Below are 21,660 nucleotides of genomic sequence, written 5' to 3' on the forward strand. Positions count from 1 at the left end.
GGTAAAGTGTTGCCCTTTACCATGTACTCCACTTACTTTCCGACTTTTAAAGCTGCAGCCAAACTAGCGAGAATGTGAAAGTCAGAGCTTTCCCATGCTTTAACCATCTGAACCAGCCAAGGCCAGGTAATCTAAGAAGGCATTCTCAGATGACTGATAGCTTATTGATTCTACATACATGTAATACACTGTTTCACTTGTTGCCATATTCATGACAAACATTGGGTTTATATGTGAAGGAAACTTTCCAGTGGCAGGTGAAACAGTTCTATGCTTTACAAGCCCAACCATATAGAACCAGGGACATATTATAGCTTGGGATGAAATGTTTATGTGAACAGTATAATCCTCAGGCATCTGGTGGAGCTGTGGTAAAGTGGGAGGACTTTTTCTTGTTGCGTGATGTCAAATATGTTGCCTGCTACAGTTTTATGTCTGGTCTGTGTTATTTAGTCAGTGTAATATTCTACTGCTGATGCTACAGTAGAACCCTAGGTGTCACCAAAATGACGCACATGTATTATGTCCCGCTTCAGCATTCTGCCTACATGTGTATATCTCGTTCGTCAAGGAACAGTAGATTAAGCTATCATCAACTTGATGACTGTGGGCAGAGACAAATTTTGGTCTTAATTTAATTTGAGTATGTATTGTGGAAAGACTTATTATTCTTAAGAGATATTAATGTAGGTATGTGTAAAGTCACAATTTGAGCCGGTGGAAGCAGGTAAATTTTCACTGATACCTCAAAGCCTAATGGCAAGCATAAAGCCACATTTGAAATCAGAAAGAAGAGGAAAAGACAATGTCATTTGTTTCTGGCAAATTGACCAAAACAAATGTTTTTCACCCTGTTTAGTCAGTGACATACATATTCTACTTTACATTACTGTATATGTGTATATGTACAGGAATCAGATACATGCATAAAATCCTTACCACATGCATATATATACTGACTAAATAACACAAAACACAAATGTTTTTAATTTAAACGCTGTTTATTTACAACCATTTACATGACAGTAACTGTATGTTGTTAGCAGTTTGGTCCCTTAAATATACAGACAATGATCTCCGCCTAGGCTGTAATTTACCCCTCATTTCTATTTTGAATAATTCAATGGTGTCATCATTTTGTACATGTGTGCCTTCTGTAATTATGACACAAAAATGGTCCCAACTGATTTTTTGTATATTTGTGTGCCATATAACATTTCATGGAAATACATTTACATGAAATATATACACCACATTGGAAGACCATCAATTCTTCACATTTTATCTATAAGCATGTTTTTTTTTCTTTTTAAATTTCTTCACAATTTCAGAACTTTAACAAAATTTTAAACTAACTACTGTAGTAAAGGAAACTATTAAAAATATAAATTGCAAGATTTCTTAAGGAATGGCAAGGAGAAAACGGTGAGTTTACATAATAATACTGTATATGCCAGAATGCATCAGATGCTTATAGAAATAATCCCATAGCTGAAGATTAAAACATATTCAGCGTAAAAAATACACTGCGTTGAAAACAGCAACATTTAAGAATTGAAAAGTGTACATTGGCATGACAAAATATCACTGCTGACAATCAGACCTTCAACATGGTAAAAAGCCTTTAGAAAATACACACAGGTGACAGCTTCAACAGAAGAAAATGACAGAAAATCCATCAGTGTGAGCCCTCCAAATATCACATAAGCTGAAAGTCTTTGCACACTGGAAATTTGTGCAAAGCTTTATAAAAGTGTAGTTCTACTGAATCTTTATTGTTTAAAGTTAAGGATTTCAATTTTTTTTTCAAATATTGTTCTTAACAACATTGTTTGTTAATTTGACAAACCTCTGGTATGTTTTACTGTAAAAAAATCTTTGGCTAATTTTATGGTTTAAACATTTATGACTATATGCTCTTTGGAAAGCATTCATTCATAGAATTTGCACGGCTTGTCATCAAGACTTCGTGAGAAAAATTCTGCTGCTATCCCTGCCATTGATAGCCACATTTATTACAGTTAATATCATTATGTCTAAAACTTTCAATTAAAAATCGTACTACAAATAAAATATCATACGTAGAATTTCTTCATTACTTTTGATCAACCTTATTACTTTCATATTTCATCATTAAGACTACATTTTATCAAATTAAAGTTTTCATACAAGCAAGCACTAATGAAGTTTGGATCTCCTGTTTAAAAACAATTTGTCAAAAAAGTTACCAATAAAAAGTACAATATATAAATCCATTGATCACTATGCTGCAATATTTTTAAGGCACAGGTAAACATATAAAAACTGGGCTTTATAAGCGATGTTTTGATGCAGGGTATATGACATGCACATGTATACCAAATGACATAAATCACAGCAACACATCGCAGATACTTAGCAGTAGGTTGACTCAGTCATGTCAGTGGTTGCAGGACGTATTACTGATATAACTGTTTAACTCTTCGCCTCATCATTGTACAGCTTTGATTACTGATCAAGTCTACTTTCAAAAAACTATGTCAGTAAATTCTTCACAACTTTCCTCACAAGTTACATAATACATGAATCATGTGATTCACAAAGTTTTGTGACAGTAGTCTATGCACAGTGGCTTTATGGTACAATGCAGTTACCATCAAGTACATTTACTGTACATTTGTATTTTTCCGAAACAGGTACCATAACAGCTTTGCCATATATATGTTTGTGTCCAAAACATGCGGTTTGACTATATTAAACATTTAAAAAAATAGGTGTATAAGTGTTTTACGCACACTATTCACATGTTCAATTCTAAAAAAAAAAAAATCAAAAAAATCAAATAATGTATAAAATTCATGTTAAATAATAAAATGAATTATTCTGGGTGGAGGTGAGAACTGGTTGTCTTGTTACACTGAGTACTGAACTGTGGCTGTTGTCACTGGCCAGGTCTGACATGAGCAGCTATACACAAATGCTGTACATACAACCAAGCAAAACAGCTGAAAACAAGAAAGCAAGAAAAGTTTTTATCCATGTGGCTGCATAAAACAGCACTCAAATTTAACTATCAGAAGATGTTACATTTCCATCATGGCCATGAATAGTATAATCAAAATAAATTCCTTAGTGGGGTAAAAATGTCGTACTCATTAACTAAAATAGCAATAATTAGGTAAGTCAGGCTCTTGTTGGGTCACTGACTGGCTTCAACTTGCTTATTAAATAGCCATACTTCGTTCCATGTATACTATTACAAATTTTTCAGCAAAATTAAGGAGACTTAGCTTCACAAACACGACAGAGCACAGACATCATATACATGTAATATCAAAAGTCAACATTTCTTATTCTCGCAGGTATTTTTTGTGTGACTGTCGTATCAATCATCCAAAGTTATGATATTTTAAAAATTGAGTGAGCAGTGCACTAGAGATAAATTGGCTAAAAGATTTCCTAACAGAAAAGTTGTTAAAGTTTATATGAAGAACATGAGTAGACTGCCTGGATACATCTACAATATGCTGTAATGTATATAATTAAACAGTTAGTAATTATGAATATATAATATACAGAACCCCAACTATAAATCAAGTCATATGTAAACATTGCACAACTGTAAAACAAATTCCACAATGCCAACTTTCACTTGAGTAAAATTTTGATATGCAATTTATTCAGATTTTTATACCCTACGAGTACGCACTGGGAAAAGCACACAAGCAAATACTGCGACACATAAATCCTGATATATACGTTTACAGCCATAAACTGAGTGTTATATTGAAGATTCGAATTTTTACTCAAGTCAAGGCTCACTTTGTGAAACAGAACACAGTTCTGTAATAATGCCATACAATGGTATATTTCACACGCAAAAAAAACATATTATTTCTGTCTGAAATTTTAATGTACAAACATTTCATTATTGCCTTCTACTAAATGTTTTAAGTCAAATTCCATACAAAGCAGAAAGTAGATAAAGTACACATGTAAGAATTGCTGAAGACAGATATACTGTATCAAAGCCACAGATATAGATATAGATACAAAATATAAAGCAATTAAGACAATTACCAAGGCTGACTTTTAGTAAATTCCACTTTCAAGTCTCTCCACTAAAAAATTATCTGACATATCACTTTGAATGCAACTATAATATGAAGACTTATGTTTGACCACATGCTTATTAGTTATAAAATATTACTGTTCATACACAGCATTGACATGAATCATCTGCTTAATGCAGCACTTAATCTCACAAGAGAAGAGTATATTTATGGCTTAAAGCACAAAAGACAGCAGAAAGAACATGTATGAGACACTTACCACCTATCCATTATCAGTACAATTCAGAACGCTGAGATGCCTTAAGTCAATGTTAACTTTTGTTGAATGATATCTAATCTTTTTTTTTTTACTTCACTGGTATTTAACACCGGACTTAAAAATATCACATATTGTTCCTCTCTCGCTGTTACTTCCTTGAGCTATAATGCATATCGTTTTCAAATTTGACAATGAGGGAATTGTGTTAAATGGGCATTGCAAATTTTGCGTCACATTTCATTCAATTTTCCACAGACCAGTGTTAAACCGAAGTGGAGAATGGTTTGACTGATGAATGAGCGCATTATCACCAAAACAGATGAGCTACCTGTATTAATCAAGATCAACAACTGCTCCAATTTCTCACCACTGTAACAGAAGACCGAAGAATGCTTCTTTGATAGGCACTTGGCACCGTCCCCAACAACATCATTATTTTCTTCTTTTTGTGATCCACAAAATCGTTGATTGGTCAGGCTATGAATTGTGACAGGTAAATTAAAGGATTACATGTACCAAGACTTGATTTATCGATAAACCTCAATCGTTGAATTTCACGCCCCAGCCATAAGTGGAGCCAGCTTCATTTTTTCATTGCTGGGTGGCTACTGTGTGAAAAGGGAGGATTATGTAGAATGTTCATTGGTGAATGATAAGCTAAAACTGTGTGATCAGAATGGATAGTAAAGTCACCCACGAATCAATCTAAGAAGCACAAATGAATGAAGATCGAAAACCGCTTTGTACCAACAACTACAAAACTGCAAAGTCACACCAATGAGTGACGACAAATGAACAAAACCAGACTATTGTTAGACGGATTCACTCACCACCATGATCAATGTATGAACAGAACAAAAACAGTCATAATGCAAAACCCTAATTCTTCAACCTTTTCAACCACACTGCAACCAATATTTTTGATACATTCTGACAGAACCATGTGGTGTAGAGAAACAAAAGTGACACAAATCATTTTGGCATCATTCTCATAATAACTATCATAAATCCCATTGGAAAAACTGCTTTAGAGGTCGAAAGATTAATGATTAACAGTAAGCAGTATGTGAAGGTACCAAAGAATGCAATTACCTCTGTGACCATGAAAAATTTTCCCTGCTGTTCTCTATTAAAATTAGTGTTTAATATCAAGAGCTGAGTTCCATGCATTTCCACTAAGGCAATAACATGTTAATACAGTAAGTCACATAGAAGACAATCAGAGCATTTTTAGAGTTAGCCAGTGGTAGTGCAGGGGCCAGTTTCACAAAACTTCTGTGTTACATCACAGTCATTATTCATTACTCCTCATGCACTGCTCCCTTTGCTCACTTTACATCGCAAGCAAATTCTGAACCAAAATCTTGAACAACGCTAAAGTCATTGGTGTGATTGAAAGCGACCACAAAAAAGGAGACTTTGTTTCAACCTTTTTTCTCTCATTCATACTTGATACATTTACACTCTGAATATCCAGAGTATGCACAACATTATTCCAATGGACATCAGAAACACTACATTATTGGTCATTATTGGAATTATTGGAATCTTGTTAAGCCTTTGCAAACTCAGTGCTCTGCCCAAGTAAAGGCATGGTCAAATGTATCACTCTGGGTGGAAAAGTCAAACTTGTCTAGTGGGGGCAGTGATGTAAAGATAGCATAGGGAGCTGTTCACGCGCTGTGGGGAGAATGGTGTTACATTTCTTACTGGCATATGTAATTATCATGGTTATGGAAGAAGAGATATTGCTTTAGTAGTGTGTACACTGTTTGTTTATATGGTAGTAACAAGTACTTTGTTAGTAAAAGTGAAAAATGCCCAGTGTCTTTTTCCACGAAACATCATAAATGTGTCTTCAACCATATCTTAAGGAGGTGAAAAATTTATTTACAAAACAAAAAAAAATTTACCCAAAATTTTACCAAATTTTGTGAAAAAGACCCCAGATGTTTAGCTGTTAGGAGTACACATGCTAATAGATGTAAAACCAAATTTGTGGTACTGACCTGCATTGATTACCTATTAAATAATGAGACAACACTTCTTCGTTTGCTCACCAAAGTGGCGGCCACTGCAACAAATCACCATAGTAAAGACCTTTTCGATACAGGTATATGCAATAAAATACACACAAAACAGAAAACATTCTATGCATGATAAAAGAAATATGGTATTTCAAAGTACATAAGATCTCACTAAATGCATAAGTATTTGTAAGTCAAACTCTAAGAAAAAAAAAATGAAACATCACTCGGCAATTTTTTCGCTGAAGATTCACTGCATGATAAAATTATCTTACATGTGATTGGGCAATTCAGTACAAACAAGTATGTGAATCTTTCACTCAAACAAAGGAACAATCAATGAATGATGCCATCTATGTTCTATTCTTTATTTAGACACAAACAGAAACACTGCAATATGACTTTAGATAATTACACACACAGCAACAGATATGGATGTTTATACAGCTAACATGACAAAAGATGATTAATATGTCAAAGATGAAACACAACTCCCAGTAATATGCAGGTGTCAATCCATCAGCAAAATGCCTATTACTTTAATGCTACTAAATTAATGTAAATCTCTCAGACATAAGGTCATTAAGGTCAGGACTTATTTAATTCAGAGTTATACACATAGATGAAGAACCACAGAAATCTTGTCAGAAAAACAGTAACCGCCAGGAAATGGGGGTGAGTGTTCAAAGAAGAAAATGAGGTGTCGTCAAATAGAACATTACAAATAAAATGCTTTGATCGATTGTCCTATAAGTCCAGAACATTTCACTAAAAATGATGTTATAAACCAAACAGAGGCTGGGTACAAGTGTTATTCAAGCAACCAATAACTGGAATGGTAAAATGAAGACCTTGTTAAAAGATGCAATAATTCTTTTTGTTACAAAGAGCATTGTGGTAACACTGACAACTGGTCACATTCCAGGGGGGCATGTACATGTAAATGGCAGGTGCTTGGGATGTCTTAGGTGAAGGAGTGACAGTTTCCACATTCCCATGCTCGCTACTTCTAGATGAGGAATACACATCACACAGACACTTTTAAATGTTCCAGGAATTTTTGTTTTGTATTGCAATTTTTTTTCTAATGAAAACACTCTTTAGAAAACAATTACAGCTTAGACATACTTTAGCCAAGACACTACATAATACTAAGCTGAATTTGAGAGGCATGTCCTTTCTTGCTTTGTATATTTTATACTATCTTATTTATGTTTTCTGGGTGGGTTGGATGTCTGCTCAGTGTTTCCACAGCTGAAAAACTACAGCATAATTTAAAACATATGTACATGTGAATGCAGTATTATATTTAGGCCTACAGGAAATTTAATCGAAGATCCGCAATACTGATATATAATTAGATCATCAGTAAGAATTAATAATTAAATACAAGGGTTATGAAGAATAAGCAGAATGAAACCAATATTACAGATTATTATAAGAGTTAATATTTTGGTCAACTCTTGGATAGCTAAAAAAAAATCCAGAAATTTATGTTTCTGGCTGACTATATCAAGCCTTAGCATGTACAAGGCGTTCCTAACACCAAATTATATATACACATTTATTTCACCTGCAAACATTTATTCAATGTTTGCAAGTGAAAGCATTTGTTATGCTTTTGTGCTACATGTATTTTGGAAAATCAGGCGTACTCCATTAGTGTCAATACTGCAAGCAAGTTCTACCATGTGTGCATTGGGTTTGCACATTAGGAAACCAATGCCTTACTTATGAACATTAACCTTTTTTACATGAGCATATTTACTGCAAATCTAACAACTACTCAACATGGCAATTCTGTGATCCATACAGCTCTATGGACAGATGTAGAGAACTTTAGTTGGCCTTGTACTAGTTAAACAGCATAATGGACAGAAGACAAAAAAAGCCACCACCATCTACAGATTAAATATGAAAGTAATAATTTTAAAGAGGGCTATAGTACATATGCCATAATTGTTTAAGCTTTCTCACAACTATTCCTAACTAACTAACACTAGTTGTGTGTGTATATATATATATATATATATATATATATATATATATATATATATATATATATTTTGTTTATTTGGCCTTTTTAAACTGGAGAAATGCATATTTACATGCACCCTGCCTGAATTAAAGTTGCATTCACTTTTATAATATGAAGAAAGATTTAGAAAAATGTCATTAACCACATTCCATTAGCAACAGCTAAAAACATTCAACTGGCTGTTTTTCACAACAATCACATTTAACTGTTACATGCATTCAGGTACTGGTTTTTAACTTAAGCTGGATTTTTTGTTCTTAAGTTTTGGAAAATTGTGTAATGTAAACTACTTCAAGTAAAAATCTCAGTAAAAATAAAACAAAATTTTTATTTCCGCTAACATTCGTAAACTACATGTACAAGATGCTCAACCTGATTATTTTAACCTCAAGAAACAAAAATGGGTTTCAGATTATTATGTTCTTACTGTAAAATAATACAAGGAATACAAATTGATTAAAAAAGTCTCATTCGTAACTATTTTTCTTTTTTTTTAAGTAATTTATTAAGAGTCATTTTATAACATTATAACTTAGTAATAAGCAAGAAAAAAAAGTGCAATGAAAATCATTGTATTCTACAGGACTGAATGAAGTGTGACTTTTTGTTACATGTTAAGTCCCAGCTTTATATAATGCGTGGCGTGTACAAATATTCTACGTAAGGATGAAATCGATTTTCATATGAAAGGGAAGCTACTCCTGCGTTTGCTTGGACGTCGGAAAGGCTCACGAGCCCCTGCAATAAACCATCAAACCGTACAGAGTTAACAACAAATGAGATTTACAATGGGAGAAACATAAAAGAATAAAGGCATAGCATAGGATAGGATGAAGTCCCCAACAAACAGTACCGTGAACATACTTGACAACTATTACCATACAGTTAGTAAACTCACAGAAACCCTCTTCCACCCCAGAGTAACCACAGATACTATATTTACTAGATCTGAGACCTGTTTCATTCTTCCCAGCTTATCTTTCAGATATACAGATCCGTACTCTTTCATTCACTATTAAACCTGGAACTTGTACTATCACTTGTGCTGTTAACATGTCAAAGCTGTATGCTACAAAACATGCTTCCTTTAAAGGAGAAGAAAACATAAAAATGATGCCAAAATCAGATGAAAGAGCGTTAAAACTTATTTGCAATTATGATTTTAATATTTTTTTGGATCTTTTTTTCAGAGAAAAGGGTATTAGAAAATATTTTTGTATGGTGAGTATTTGGGACCAACTTTTGGTATTTATCGTTGTTGCATAATAATGTTCTAAATAAGGATGTGATGCTTGTATAATAAATTTATTTGAAGGTAAATTTGTTTTTTTTATCGAAACATATGCATTTTAAACTAAATTATGATAATATTTATGAACATTTTAAAAATGTAAATATGATCCATGTTGATGTTTAATGCATTTGTTAGATGAAAAGAACAAATTCTAGTGCAAAAATATTTATTAAACCAATGATACATCCTCATTTATGACATTATTAAACAAAGACTATAAATACCTAAAGGTGATCCCAAATACCCACCATACAAAAATTATTTTCAAATGTTGTTTGAATAATGAAGACCATAAGTCACATTTAACACAAATGTACCTGTCACATCAAATGCAAGTCAAACTTCCCCAACCATCATTTTCGATATTACAAGCTTGCCTCACTCGTCATCATTCCGGAAAAAGATGAACTTGTAGAACAATTGGATTGAAGATCACACCATTAAAAGGACAACTGACAATTTGTTTAGGAGTTCAACATTAATTTTTGTTTTAATAATGAACAAAACAAAGAAGTTCAAAGAAAATGATCTCAATTTTCGAAAGAGCAGAGTTCACCCTTGCAACACAGTCATGCGATTCAAAAATGGCAGCTACCAAAGTTCGGATGCTGTCCAAGTGGATGCCTTGGTGATTATGTTAATTGCAACCTTATGGTCTTCATAATTCCCCCATAATGAGGTGATATGAATTTTAAAATTACTATAAGATAATGTGGAAACCTCATTTGTTTGCATAGAGCTTTATCACCCTGAGGACAGCAGAGGCAACAGGACTGAGCTCCAGGATGCTGGATGTAGCAATATAGAGCGTTTAATGTGCAAGCTAAACTGGGAACATGGTCATCCAATCTCAGAGCTAAACTTTTACATGTTAGACGATTTACAATGAAGATTCCTGCTAAAGTCATGACCTATACATGTAAATGAAGTCAGTAAAACACTACATCTTTACCAACAGATAACAGGTTAGAGCTAGGTAAAGTACAGGTATAATAGTGATTTCACCTATATATTTGATATATATTCCCAACTAATAACTTTGAACACGCTGGCCAAACAACTGTCATGTGTGAGAAGCACAGGTGCTCAGAAGGGGTCTAGTTACCTACAGGTAGATTACATGAGCATTCCTCATGTACGAACATTAAAGTGACATGGTTGCCCAAATACTAGATATTTCAGCGTTATTACAGAATGACAGGGATATCGGGTACTTTTCTCAAAAAGTAAAAGTCACAAGCTTTTCGTTAATCCCACCCAGCACTGTAAGTGAACGTTTTAAAAATAACAAAAAAAAAACCTGCAAACTGAAAATTCTGCCAGAATATTTAAATGAGGCGCTGTCAATTTAGTGGAAATGGAGCATGGGCACTTCATATGTAAACAAACACGTGACTGATTAGTTTATGCATAAACTTTAAAACTTTGTTAAGACTTCATTAAAAATCCAAATTTTGGGCGACCATGTCAATTCAATACACAAAAGTATACTCTCATATTTTTCTATTCCTTAGGCACTAAATATGTATACAATATATCATTTTATGCATAATGAAAGCTTTTAGGATCTATAATTTTGCTTTCATGGGTCACGCCTAACTCAACAGAATGAAAAAGCACTTTCACAATATAACAGCTGTTCAAAATAGTAGATTTTGATGAGACAAATAGTAGATTTTGATGAGACAAATGGTAGATTTTGATGAGACAAATCCAAGTTTTTGACGAGACAATCCAAGAAATAATCTAAACAATGATCTGTGTACTTGTGTCTATCATGTCTGTGGGACGGGAAAACTGATTGTCTGAAGGGGTAACACTGTCCTATCAGATCCGACACATAACCTATGAACTATCAGGTTCATTGTAAGCAGGCGCTTGATCACATTAATCTCCACTCGTCTACTGACAGAAATTTATCCTCAGTATTCATAACAGTTTTCCTCCTCTAATTGTGGTGAGTAAAATGTGTGTTGTGGAAAGTCAAGGCTTTTTCCATGATCAATTTCTTCAAAACAAAAGACTCAAACCAAATGATACAAAGCAAAACAAAACATAAAAGGACTCACCGCCCAATTTTTACACGAGGTTCTTGAGAGAGAACACGGACCAGTAATCTCTTTATGTGCACATCATTTTTTTATGCAGACACACTGATATCAAGATTACACGTTACAGAATTATACACATAGTATCTCTAAAAATACGCCTTGGTATGTGGAACAGCAGATACAACTTTTGATGAATTCTGAGTCATTCTCTCCCAAATGGTGTTGGGAGACCTTCACCATGCCAAACACAATATGTTTCCCTACATAACACATCTGCCTATACTGTTAAAATGTACGATTCTGCCTAGTTGAATGAATGAATGATTATGACTTCACGACACACTGGCAATATTTCAGCCATACCGTGGCAATTCTCCCTAGTTGAAGGTAGTGTCCTACACCCCTGGATGTTGTGATGATGTATACTTACATCTACTGTCCTGAGGCGTTAGAGGCATCTCCATAACCTTTTGTAAGCTGTCTATCCACTTGTCCATGTCTTCTTTGCTCTCTGCACTAAGGTAGAACACCCGATTAGGTGTGGTGAGGGTGAAACCAAACCCTGGGGCGTCCTTTCCGTCGGGCACACCTGCCTCCACAGAGTACCCACCACTGTCTTTATGACCAATGAATAACTCACCAAGGGCAAAGGCATTCTGGGAAAGGAAGAAATCATCTGAGAAATGGTAGATCAGGGACACCTGTCAAATGCCCTGCTTTTTTTTTTTTACTGATGTCAAACTTTCATTGGTGACATCATCATAATGACATCATGTCCAACACACTGCGACATTTCAATGAAAGGTGATACATTGTAGACATTATCCTACAATCCATTTTCAACGTAACAATGACTCAAGGTCCTGCTTTACACATCCCACCTCACGGGATTAAAAAATATGCTGCCTTCCCATTGCTCGATGTTGTATTTATTTATTTATTTGATTGGTGTTTTACGCCGTACTCAAGAATATTTCACTTATACGACGACGACCAGCATTATGGTGGGTGGAAACCGGGCACAGCCCGGGGGGAAACCCACAACCATCCACAGGTTGCTGCAAGACCTTTCCCACTTACGGCCGGAGAGGAAGCCAGCATGAGCTGGACTTGAACTCACAGTGACTGCACTCGATATTGTACAATCATGACAAAATAATATGTGAAAGATTACTACTACATATTTTGATACAAGCAGTCTGTGCACCTATATATATGTGTGTGCAATAAGCTGTACTGGACTGTCACAAAATCTTGTGAAAGCCACAGGATCTGCATGTAAGGATAGAAGGTTTCAGGAAGGCCTGACACTTCACACTCAATTTCCATGGATGATAGTTGTACTGTCTGATTATCAATTACTTTGATACCGATTTATTATTGCCATCTATCATTAAAAAAAGCATACAGAAGGAACAGAGATGATTCTTCTTCCAGTATCAGATCATATCTCGCAAGTACATTCGTATTAAACCTGAAAAATGCAGAGTATAGTGGCAGGCCTGCTTGCAATAACCCCTATCCACAAAATCCTTCCATGGATTTATTTACTTGACTGATGTTATACACCATACTCAAGAATATTTTACTTATAAAAAATATAGTACGGCCTGGTGGGAGCAAACCAGGCAGAGTGAACGGGAATCTCATGACAATCCACATGGTGTTGGGAGACCTTCTCAAGTAAAACCGGAAATGAAGCCAGCAAAGAGCTGGACTTAAACTCCACAGTGATCCGAATTGCGAGAGGCTTTGGTGACAAAATTTCTATGGAGGCCAAATATTGCTTATTCCGCAATATTTCCTTATTTTTGCACTGTTAAATAGTAAAAATGGCATGAACTTACAATTTACCTCTCTCAACAAATTGCATATGATTTCATGGTATATTTAGACAAGTGCCCACATGATAAGCGTTAAGCGATATTCTTTAAATTTAACTATGTGATTGTTGTTAAATGCCACACCCAAGAATTTTTCACTTATACAATGGTGGTCAGTTGTATAGGTGGAGATGCACTAGTAGATTTCTAAATTTGTCTCCTTCTATCAAAAATACTTAAGTGAGTTTAATTCACATTTTGCCAACTGACCAGTGGGTCCTCGGTATACATGAGCTTCCTGCGATCCAGAGTAAACCATCGTCTTCTGTAGGGCTCATTGTTTGGGCCCATTTTACTCAACCAACCTTCCATAAGGAAGTCATGTGTTAAGTCTTCTGCCATCTGAAACATATGTAATATTCCATATGATCTTATGTGTAAGATTTTGTTATGCACAAAAAAAAAACATACATCTGTAGATTTTAACTGGCTAGTCATATCTTACTTCCGTTGATAAAACCAGGATTTTTGCATTTTTCTCAATCTAAAGTTTAAATTCTGTCAACAAATTTATGTAAATCTACATTCGCCTCTGATTGAGATAAAAAAAAAATATGAATTGTTTGTCAACAAGTTGTTTACATAACAAGCTGAGGCTCATACACATGTTCTTAAGCTCTGAAATAATTAATGCACAGTTATCAGTAACCTAAGCTCTCTGAAGTTTGACTTTCTTGGTAGTTACAATGTATGCTTGGCTTTCTTGGTAGTTACAATGTATGCTTGACTTTCTAGGTAGTTACAATGTATGCTTGACTTTCTAGGTAGTTACAATGTATGCTTGACTTTTGAACTTACCTCATTTGCATCTCTGTCTGGGAAAGCGATCTGTTTTCTACTTAATTTAGCAGCTCGAATACAATGAAACCAATCTACTATTTCCTGGAAAAAAAGTCAAGTAGATTAATTTATCATACAGTTAGCATGAAAATTTATAAAATATTTAAGGTAACAAAATTAATATTCTTACATGATGTCTGTACTTAATATGCAAGACACAAGCAATATTATTTATTTATTTATTTATTTGATTGATGTTTTACGCCGTATATTTCATTTATATGATGGCATCCAGCATTTTGGAGGCAAGAAACTGAGCACAGCCCTTGGGAAACCCAAGCAACAAAACAAGCTGGAAAAACAAGCAATATTAATTGAACTACATGTTTTAGCACTGAAGCTCAAGAACTTACCTTAGGGTCATTGGCATACACAAACACATTCCGTGTTGAACCATTCTCATCAAACATTAACTGTAAAGCGCATGGGTTTCCTGTTTTCTCAGGTACAAATACTGCATTAAGTGTATCCAAATTTATAGATGCTTTTGGCGTTCGTGCCTGCAGAGAAGATGTCTTCATTAAAATTTTCATCAGAACATATATCCAATACATGATGAATGCTTCTACTTGGAGTCTTTATGTTAATATAAAAAAAGAAAAGAGGCACATGGAAAGAGCTACATTTATACAGCTGCTTCTGACTCAAGTCAAAATCAAACACATGGATAAAAAATATGCTGGATACGTATGAAAGTACACGCAGGAAAAGATCACCTAACTGTATTGAAACTTTATTTCACCTTCAGTTCTTTAATGAAAATTTTAAAAACATACGTTCTGAAGTGTGGAAATACCCTGTATTAAGAAGTTATATATAAAAAAATTCATTTGATTGTTGCTCAACATGCTCAAGACTTTTTTATTATGTTCCTTGTATGATGGCAGACAGTTTTATAGGTAGGATAAAGTACTAGAATTAAACCACAAACCACTGGCCAGTTACTGGAGATATATTTATTTATTTATTTGATTGCTGTTTTACACTGTATTCAAGAATATTTCACTTATACGACAGCGGACAGCATTGTGGTGGGAGGAAAAAGGGCAGGCTGCGGGGGAAACCCACGACCATCCGCAAGCTGCTGGCAGACTTTCCCACATATCGCTGGGGAGGAAGCCAGCATGAGCTGGACTTAAGCTCACAGTGACTGCATTAGGGTGAGGCTCCTGGGTCATTGCGCCGTGCCAACCCCTCAACTACTATATGATACATAGGTCATATTGGTGGATGGCATCACCTTCATGTAAACCCACACAAGAGAAAACCCTGACTACTTACTGTCACCAAAGCCTTGTGAAAAACAGAAGTAGGGGAATCTGTAAAATTCTGTCTGACATATATGACTCACCATTTCTTTATTGTAGTAGCTCAGTGTATTATTCTGAGTGGAGAGAGCTAATTTATGGGACTCGCCATTTTTTTTATTGTAGTAGCTGAGCATATTATTCTGAGTGGAGAGAGCAAATTTATGCGACTCACCACTTCTTTATTGAAGTAGCTCAGTGTATTATTCTGAGTGGAGAGAGCAAATTTACGAGGGTAATACTTCTTGTCATCTCTGCCTCGTTTGTACAAGGTGCCTTCCCTGTAGTTTGTGGTGTAAGCCGCCTGCCGTTCTGGGTCCTGAAACTCAGCCCTCTCGTATTTGGCATGGATCCACTGTTCTCTCAGCACACTAAATACAGATAAGAAGCCTGAGCAGGGACAAAGCCATTATGGTGCACTTTCATGTACATCTGCTATCACACAAACCATTGACCTGGCTGAAGTCATGGAAAATCTGCAGGGAATCTGTAACCTCTCTGACTGACTGATCTAATAAGCTTTCAGTATGGTTAAGTAGTATCAAACATCATTTTTTGATTTTCACTATATATGCAGTTAAAACAAGCACTTAAACATAAAGAACAAAATCATGCAATGGTCTTCTTCTTGGGGTGTAAAAAGAGCTTTAAATTACAGTTTTTCTATTGCCCTGTCGGTCAGTCTGGAAATTAGGTAGCTTGCCACTGGTGAAATATCTCTGTGGAGGGGAAAGTCCATAATCTTTATGAGTGGTTTCACATTAATCTGCTTTTTATTCAGAATCACACATTCCTAATTCACTATCTGGTGCCTTTTACATTTATAGCCTGCTGCCTGATCCTTTATCAAAGTTATGCATTACTGAATTATCTCCCTTCAAGTCACTCCCTCATATAAATGTTGCTTTTTACACAAATCCACTAAATCCACTATCGATGTTAGTGATTCAAAATAGGCATTTTCCTGTGATGTAACATTACGGGGAACAATGCCTATGCTGTCTGTTACTAGGGAGATCAAGTGTTCTCCAGCTTTCATTCCATTTTACAGAATATGCAACATGTGTGAAAGGGAAAGGAGAAATCACTTACAGTGGATCTGTACTCTTTGGACGTCTGTAGAAAGCTGGAACAAATTGTTCATAGTTACTCTTTGCCTTTTCATTCCCCATGGCTGCCATAAGCTGCAAAAGACAAGCAGTAAAACAAATAATACTCACACAATATGAAGGTATCAATTTAAATGACTAGGATTTACATAACATTACTTTATACACGTTTTACTTCTCATACAAATACAGAAATATTTTATAATGTACCAGGTAACACAAACTTATGTTGATTTACAGTTAAATGATTTTAAGGCTATGCCCTAAAGCAAATTTCTATCCAAAAAGAAACAGCAGTTGAGAAATCATTTCCCTTGCTAATGATACAGCATGAATCAACAATTCATCCAAGTCGATTGAAACATATCACAAAATTAGGCTGCAGGAAAATAGCGACAGTCAGGAGTCCTGTTATTTTTGTACCCTTCTAAACTGCAGGTTAGGGTTAACAACAACAGGGTGTCAACCTGTACTAGAGAGACAATTTTTCCAAGCGACAGGTAAAAACAAAGGTCACCTGCAACAGGTGTATTTTGGCATACCACTTGAGGAGATGTCTGAAATATTTTGGGGGTCAAAATTCAGCTAAATAAAACCAGTCTTAGCACTTTTAAGACTAGTCAGCCACAGTCTTATATTTGTGTTAAAGGAACATGAAGTTTTATATGTAGAAATACAACCACAAATATGCAATAGCTACAATATCCTGCGTCCAGAATTTTGTGTCACCTTACACCTAGGTCTCATTTTAAGTGAATGGACAATGTTAAAAATATGGAAATTCACATGTCAAATATTTGACCCACCAACAGAAAGATGACCATCCTCTCTCACTTGAGATCAAGCTAAAGATGCTTTGTGACCTCTAATCCTGAACAAATATCCCACTTTTAGGTCTGAGTTTCAGTCCTGTACAGAATAATCTATAACTCTTGAGCCTACGGATGGACTGAGTGTCTTTCCTACCTCTAACTGACTATTCTCCCAGTTGTCTAGTTTTATGGACTTGATTTTGCTGATGTGTGTGCCCATACTACGATGTATCCCTGCACAGTCCTGACAAAGAAACACACCAATGTTGTACGAAGCCCATTCTGGATCTGAAATAGAGTCAAGCACAGAAATAATTAATACAGGGTCTTTTTGTTAAAAATTACCTGCAGTGTAATTCCTTCTATAATATCAAGCTTGACCTGCATACACATGTGTGTAGTATGTCAGGTGTACACGTATGTGAAGTCTTTTACATTTGACATCCATCTAAAAATCACAAGTACACAAATCAGATGTGATAACTTACATTTTTCTCGGTGATTTTGGTACAGAAAAGATTGTCGTGCTACTTACATGTATGTATATATATACATATATATATATAAATATATTTTCTATCAACAGAATTCTATCCTTGAGAGAACTGGTTTAAAAGTTCACATTGGACATAAGTATCACTTTTCCCCCTCACAAAACATTGTATTTCATTGTCTACTCAAGAGTGGTTTAGGTATGCATTCAAACCTTGTAGCTAACTGGTATGAAATGTTGTATCTGCAAGTGCAGCTATTCCACTACAATGCAGATGAATGAACATCTTGCTTGTAATTCCATTTTATAATCCTGCTTAAACTGTATGCAGACCATGTGTTATTTGTTGTATTAATGTGTCTGTAAATAAAGATATGGCAATATGTACATTGGACTGTGAAAGGACAGCTTAGAAGATCATAACAGGAAGTATAAAGTGTGTGTATGTCATGTAGATTGACATATTTTTGCAGCATAACTTTATCAGTCTGTATCAGTGATGATATAAATAAACCCATTGTTCCTTAGTAAGCTTACATCTACACAGTACATATGTACATGAGTTTGACTTCTTTCAGAAATTCATTAATGTTAAACACATACAAATGTACATATGATTTGATAAAACAACTGATTACTGGCAGTATTTCACTTGTAATGATGAATGATTTCAGTCCGGGGGAATCCCCAAATCTCCACCCATGCCTCTCACATGTTCTATATTAAAGGACAAGACAGAATGTGGCTGAAACATATTTCAATCGAAAGCAAAATACTCAAATTTTACACAAAGTATCACACTTTATTATTTTAAAGAGATTTCACCCAATAACATGTAGAACAAAATGACAATGCTGCACAAATGGCTGGTGTGAGTCGAGGCAGCCATCTTGAGAATATTATCCAATCAAACACGTTGCTCCATGGAGTGACAAATGATAACACAAAACTACTGCATAAGACATCATTCAAGCATTGTTTACAACGATTTACTTGCATGTAGCTGAAAAGCCATTTCACAAAGTTGTGGGGCAGGTCTGTATCACTTGCAGACCACCACAGGCATAAAATCAATTGATTTACAAGCCGTGTGATATTCAATGATGGTATCACAAAGTACATGTATGTCAGTCAGTAACATATCGTCTCAGCCCAAACCTTTGTTGTTCATTTTAGCATTTAGTCCACAGTTTGTAAATAACAAATATCAGCATCAGTGCCAAATTCATTAGGGATGCCGAAGGTTTATGAGAATGAGAAGATGGTATCTCACTCAAAATTAATTTTAAAAATCTTATGATATAATTTTATTTTCTCTGAATTTCTTCCAAGTGAAGAGTTTATATTTGCTTGTCTTTCTAGCATACAAGACATGTATGTATGTTATAAAACACACGAAAATGATTGAAATGCCATGTTCAAGCCGAGGCGCTTTTTCTGACATCTGTGATAACTAGGTCGGTACTGCTCTCATTTTAGAAGCCCCAAGCGCTACAAAATTGAAGCATAAAATCCAGCGACAGTCGAATGCCTAGATCAGCCTCAGTGGTACTTAAATTTGTTTTCATTTGTTTCAGAATTGAGCACAAATGTAGTTGTGCAACGATCCTTTTGTAATTTTGTAAACATTTACTTGGGGTCAAAAATCACCAGCACAACCCCTCCGGAGACTACAACCTGAACCAGGAATACCCCAGCCGTGAATCTGCAGCTGGGCTATTGAAACAGGGTTGCTGGAGTCCCTTGTAGTAGGCCTGCTGTATCAACAGTTCAAGCAGTGGACGAAATTCTTCCAGAGTATACTGCTTAGACTTTTTTTACGTAAAATACCTTCGTCACTAGAAAGCTAGTGTAAATGTTACGTCACCTTGCCATTGATGATGGAAACATGCTGAAGCTGTGTCAAGATGAAGTTTCACTAAACCTCTACTGGACTGAACAAAAATCTAAAAAAATATTGAATGCCGGATTAAAATAGTTTGAATGGTAATCTTTCAGTCCGTATAAACATTAGTCAGGTGTTGTCTTTCCCTTTAAAGCAGAGACAGACATGTATGACTGTATTATGGTATGATATCACAATGTTGTTAAAACTTATCTAAATAAGAAATTGTCACTTAAGTGCATTACATCAGTATATTCAGCCATTATTGCACATATATTTTTTGCTTCTGATGAAGTGATGGTAAGATCATGCAAAGTTTGCACATTTTTTCCCATTTTTTTTTAGCAATACTATAGTCATCATTGAACACCTCGGCAGTATTACATGGTGAAAGATTTTCAATCAGTCTGCGAGTTAGTAGAAACAAATCACAGTAAACTTTGGTGTTAACTGTGGTGCTAACTGATAGCAATTCAACATGCTGAGTAACTCTTATACCTTTCTTTTATCTCAGCTTATTTGTTTGATTAAAGTTCAACACTGTGCTCCAGAAATTTTTGCTTGATGATGGCTGTCTGTTTCATGAGTGCAGGAAACTGGAGTGCCTGGAAAAAAACATCCACTTTCGACAAGCATTTGATAAACTTCCTGACAGCAAAACAACAGGATATTTCTTTATTTTTTTTTTTTACTAACAATTAGGCCTATTCATACCATAACAACCTATTAAATATAGCTGAATTTCTCCTTAAAAGGAAGCATCAACTCTCTAAAGTAAAAACATTGTTGCACAGAAGAGCTCAATCTCCCCCTTTTTTTGCATTTATTTTTTTCAGTATTTATTTAATTTTGTTTATTTACAATTGTTTCCATATTTCTTCAATGAGCTTTGCAGTAACTGTTTTTTCATGTATTAAACCGTTGCTATAAGGCAACAAAATAATAAATCTAAAATTCCAAAACTTAATGAGAGTCTATCATTATCAGCATTAACATTTATCATTTTATAGTTCTCATTTTAGCATTATGTGATAAACACATGCAGTGCCAATCTTGATCTGAAAATCTCATTCTGACAATCCGCTGAGGACCGGGTATTAGGTCATTCACAAATTACATACGAGATACACTTATTCAATTGGCTACAATTAAATGAAACATTCAAGAATTATGGTTCCAACATTATGATGATCGTCTGGCATAAATTACTGTGATCTGCCAGCTTGTCTGAGGGCAGCACAGAATTTGGGACACTTAGACTGAGTTAGAGGGGGAGGGGTACATGCATGGCAGGGAGTCTGAAAAGTTGAAGCAGGCAAGACTGGGACCCCCCTCCGAACTGACAACTTACACGTGAAAAAGGTTGTTTTACAATAATTCGATCTGTCAGTACTATTTAAGTTAACATGTCGTCAAACATAAACCTACCTTTGGCACCACAGTCGACACACACGTCATTTCCTGACTTTTGCTGTAAGTCTAGCAAGAAGTTCTTACTTCTTTCCGCCATTTTGTCGTCTACAATGACCGCCGCAGTGAATCACTTCCTCGTCACCCAAATGACAGAGGGGGACACCCACCTGTGACGTCACCAGATAAATTTTAGGTTA

The 21,660-nt window shown here is 35.2% G+C and overlaps 1 protein-coding gene across 3 annotated transcripts; it reads right to left on the bottom strand.

Moving 5' to 3' along the window:
* Positions 1 to 997: 997 nt before the first annotated feature.
* Positions 998 to 21,571, bottom strand: LOC135462222 (arf-GAP with dual PH domain-containing protein 1-like). 3 transcript variants are annotated; one of them, XM_064739638.1, is made up of 10 exons: positions 21,479 to 21,571; positions 17,827 to 17,960; positions 16,844 to 16,935; positions 15,927 to 16,122; positions 14,798 to 14,944; positions 14,403 to 14,486; positions 13,815 to 13,946; positions 12,152 to 12,377; positions 6,321 to 6,385; positions 998 to 2,984 (listed from the first exon to the last, which is right to left on the bottom strand). In XM_064739638.1, the coding sequence occupies exons 1-9, from the start codon at positions 21,558 to 21,560 to the stop codon at positions 6,330 to 6,332; spliced, it is 1,149 nt and encodes a 382-aa protein (XP_064595708.1). In that variant the 5' UTR covers positions 21,561 to 21,571; the 3' UTR covers positions 998 to 2,984; positions 6,321 to 6,329. The 3 variants fall into 3 exon arrangements, with proteins under 3 accessions (XP_064595708.1, XP_064595706.1, XP_064595705.1); XM_064739636.1 differs by having other exon boundaries at positions 998 to 4,788; XM_064739635.1 differs by lacking the exons at positions 998 to 2,984; positions 6,321 to 6,385 and adding an exon at positions 8,420 to 9,114.
* Positions 21,572 to 21,660: the final 89 nt, after the last annotated feature.

Source organism: Liolophura sinensis, chromosome 1 (assembly GCF_032854445.1).
Source record: "Liolophura sinensis isolate JHLJ2023 chromosome 1, CUHK_Ljap_v2, whole genome shotgun sequence".
Classification (NCBI taxonomy): Eukaryota; Metazoa; Mollusca; class Polyplacophora; order Chitonida; family Chitonidae; genus Liolophura; species Liolophura sinensis.

Bases quoted from the DNA above. Each gene is read 5' to 3' on its own strand.
- LOC135462222 (XM_064739635.1), bottom strand. From the start codon at position 21,560: ATGGCGGAAAGAAGTAAGAACTTCTTGCTAGACTTACAGCAAAAGTCA. The intron at 14,945-15,926 runs GTGAGTCGCATA...TCTTCTCTGCAG, and splicing joins GCTACTTCAATAAAGAAGTG to GCACGAACGCCAAAAGCATC. The intron at 12,378-13,814 runs GTCAGTTGGCAA...TTCCTTTCCCAG, and splicing joins TGTATACCGAGGACCCACTG to AATGCCTTTGCCCTTGGTGA.